At 39.6% G+C, this 2511-nt stretch overlaps 1 protein-coding gene across 1 annotated transcript in view; it reads right to left on the bottom strand.

The window, feature by feature from the left end:
• Positions 1 to 45: 45 nt before the first annotated feature.
• The window catches only part of LOC116378797 (annexin A2-A-like), a gene marked incomplete at its 5' end in the record, with an annotated part of 5895 nt that continues 3429 nt past the window's right edge, over positions 46 to 2511 (bottom strand). The window contains 6 exons of the mRNA XM_031840708.1: positions 46 to 249; positions 491 to 550; positions 921 to 1000; positions 1199 to 1289; positions 1614 to 1727; positions 1834 to 1928. Coding sequence (XP_031696568.1) covers positions 67 to 249; positions 491 to 550; positions 921 to 1000; positions 1199 to 1289; positions 1614 to 1727; positions 1834 to 1928 — 623 coding nt within the window. The remainder of the gene's footprint in view (positions 250 to 490; positions 551 to 920; positions 1001 to 1198; positions 1290 to 1613; positions 1728 to 1833; positions 1929 to 2511) is intronic.

Genomic DNA, 2511 nt, shown 5'->3' with positions numbered 1-2511 from the left:
TTATACATAAAGAACGTTGGTGTTATACATAAAGAACGTTGGTGTTAAACATAAAGAACGTTGGTGTTATACATAAAATGAATATGAAATATGGTGATGGTAGAATCCGGTGAATCTGTGTCTAAATGTGCTGTGGTGTTGTAGGTGTAGTTCACCTTTCTGCAGGTGAGGGATGCTCCCCTGAGCCATGATGGAGATCCAGGTGTTCACGTCGGTTCCCTTCCTGTTCACCCCGGCTTCATACAGAGACTGAGAGGTTCACACATAACAAAAAGATCACGGTCAAAATCGCTCCACGGTACTGAGGTTCAAAGGAATAGTGAAGCGTTTCCGATCACTTGTGCTTTATTGATTGATGGATTGCTCATTTAATATAATTGATTGATTACTGAGTGTCTACATGAGAAAAGCTTGACAGCATTGTGGCATTTGGGGCTTTTTATAAAATGTCTTCTACTATCTTTTGGGAGTTATATCCAGGTCGACTCACTCTGGCGTCCTCGTCAATCTTCTCATAGTCCACCACATTAGAGGGTTCATCTCTCTTTGTCTGTAAATCAAGAAAACATCACGTCACTGTTGAAAATGTTGAAACTTCAGTAGAACTGTTTGTTAGAGCTGCAGTTGTTGTCATTGTTCTCAGAGACAAATAAAATAACATTTAAAATGGTTCAGAACGATGAAATCAAGTTATTATAGTACCATATATATACAAATACATGCTAATACCACACTGTAAAAACACTATTACAGTAAAAGTACTAATACCAGGTATTAAGAAATCAGTATCAGAGTATTTTACATTCTCTTCTGTGTCAAATGTTTGATGCATTGAGAAGCGTTTACAGAACTCATCCAATCAAATGAGCCTTAAACACAGATAATGGAAGACGACGAGTGACCATTAGCATCTGAACTACCTGAACCAGCGCCAGCAGCAGTTTAGCGAAGTCTCCCGATGTGTCTCCTGCTACGTCTTTGTCCACCTCCTTCTTAAACACTGCAGAGACAAATAAAGAGATATGACCATTAGCTAATGTTAGCCTTAGACCAACTAGCTTTGTATGTAGCTGATGATACAACTTAGCTAAAAAACACAGAGTTTTGCTGATGTTTTGTCATTTTCTTCCGGCTGCTAATTAACCACTTTAATTCTTAACTTCTTCATTTCAGATGTACTGGTTCTGTCCAAACGTACTCTCTTTGTAAACCTCCTTGATCTCCTCCAGTTCTTTGTTGTTTCTGGAGCAGACGATCTCGATCAGGGTTTCCTCATCCGTCCCCAGTCCCTGGAACCACAACCAGCAGCTCAGATCAAAGCTCTTTTAGAGACATCTGATTGGTCAAAGAAAACCGGCCCCTGAGAATCTGATTATTAAATACTGATGTATCAAAGTAGATTAGCATCTGTAGGATTCTACTGTTAGCTACCTTCAAATGCTTTCAAACTTTCTATACAGCTAACTCATTCAGTGCATCATGTTTGACTTTTAATGTAATATTTGGAAGATAGAGATGAAACCATGTGTGTTTTACTGTAGTAAAGTACTGAGTACTGTCCTCCTGTACTTGTGTACTCTTGTACTCGTATACTGAGTTCTGCTGACTCTGACCTTCATGGAGGCTTTGAGCTCAGAGGCGTCGTACTGAGCGGTGGTCTTCATCAGACCCAACATTAGAGCCTCTAGAGGACCGGACAGCGCCCCCTTCAGGGCCGTCATCAGATCCTGAAACCGGGACACACGAACGTCTTTGTAACCACGAAATGACACTAAAGCAGAAAGAAGCAGCAGGTGTGTCTTCATGTTCTGATTCAGGCAGAAAGGTTCGAACCTTCTTGGCGATGCGTTCGTACTCAAAGGCGATCTCTCTCCGCTGCTCTCCGCTGCGTCGGGTCAGGATGTCGATGACGGTCTGTTCGTCTACTCCTGCACAACCAGGATTCATGTTTTTAGGTTTAACTTCAAAAGAGGTGGGTTTAATACATTTCATCATTGGTCCAACACATTCAAGCTAATAATGGAAACTATTAATATCCATCACGTGTATGTTGACTTTTACTGACTGAATGTACATGTTGCTGCTCATATTTAACTTGCTCCTACTTCACTGAAGTAAAGGATCTGAATCCTTCAAGAAGATCATCACTTTATGAGAATCACCTGACTTCCAGATTTATGAGATCTTTGTTCATTGATCTCAGATAAAAAATATAAATATGAATATAGAATATTAATGAAACATGCATTAAGGCCGAAAGGGGCCATTTGACCAAGGAACCAGTTCAACCCTTAACAGAAGGACCTTTATTATCACTAGTCCACTGTGATAATATAGTTTCTAGCAGATAAAGAAAGAATGGTAAATAACCTTTTAATGGCTGCAGCAGTCTTTGGAATTGACAACATCACGGGTTAAGATACATATTTTACATTGAGATAGGGAGGAGAAAGTGAGGGGTTAAAAGAAGGCCTGTGTTCATATATATATATATATATATATATATATATA

Source organism: Anarrhichthys ocellatus, unplaced genomic scaffold (assembly GCF_004355925.1).
Source record: "Anarrhichthys ocellatus isolate YVR2014 unplaced genomic scaffold, GSC_Weel_1.0 scaffold3178, whole genome shotgun sequence".
Classification (NCBI taxonomy): Eukaryota; Metazoa; Chordata; class Actinopteri; order Perciformes; family Anarhichadidae; genus Anarrhichthys; species Anarrhichthys ocellatus.
Note: the sequence above shows the minus strand (reverse complement) of the source record. Positions and strands in the feature narration are given on the sequence as shown.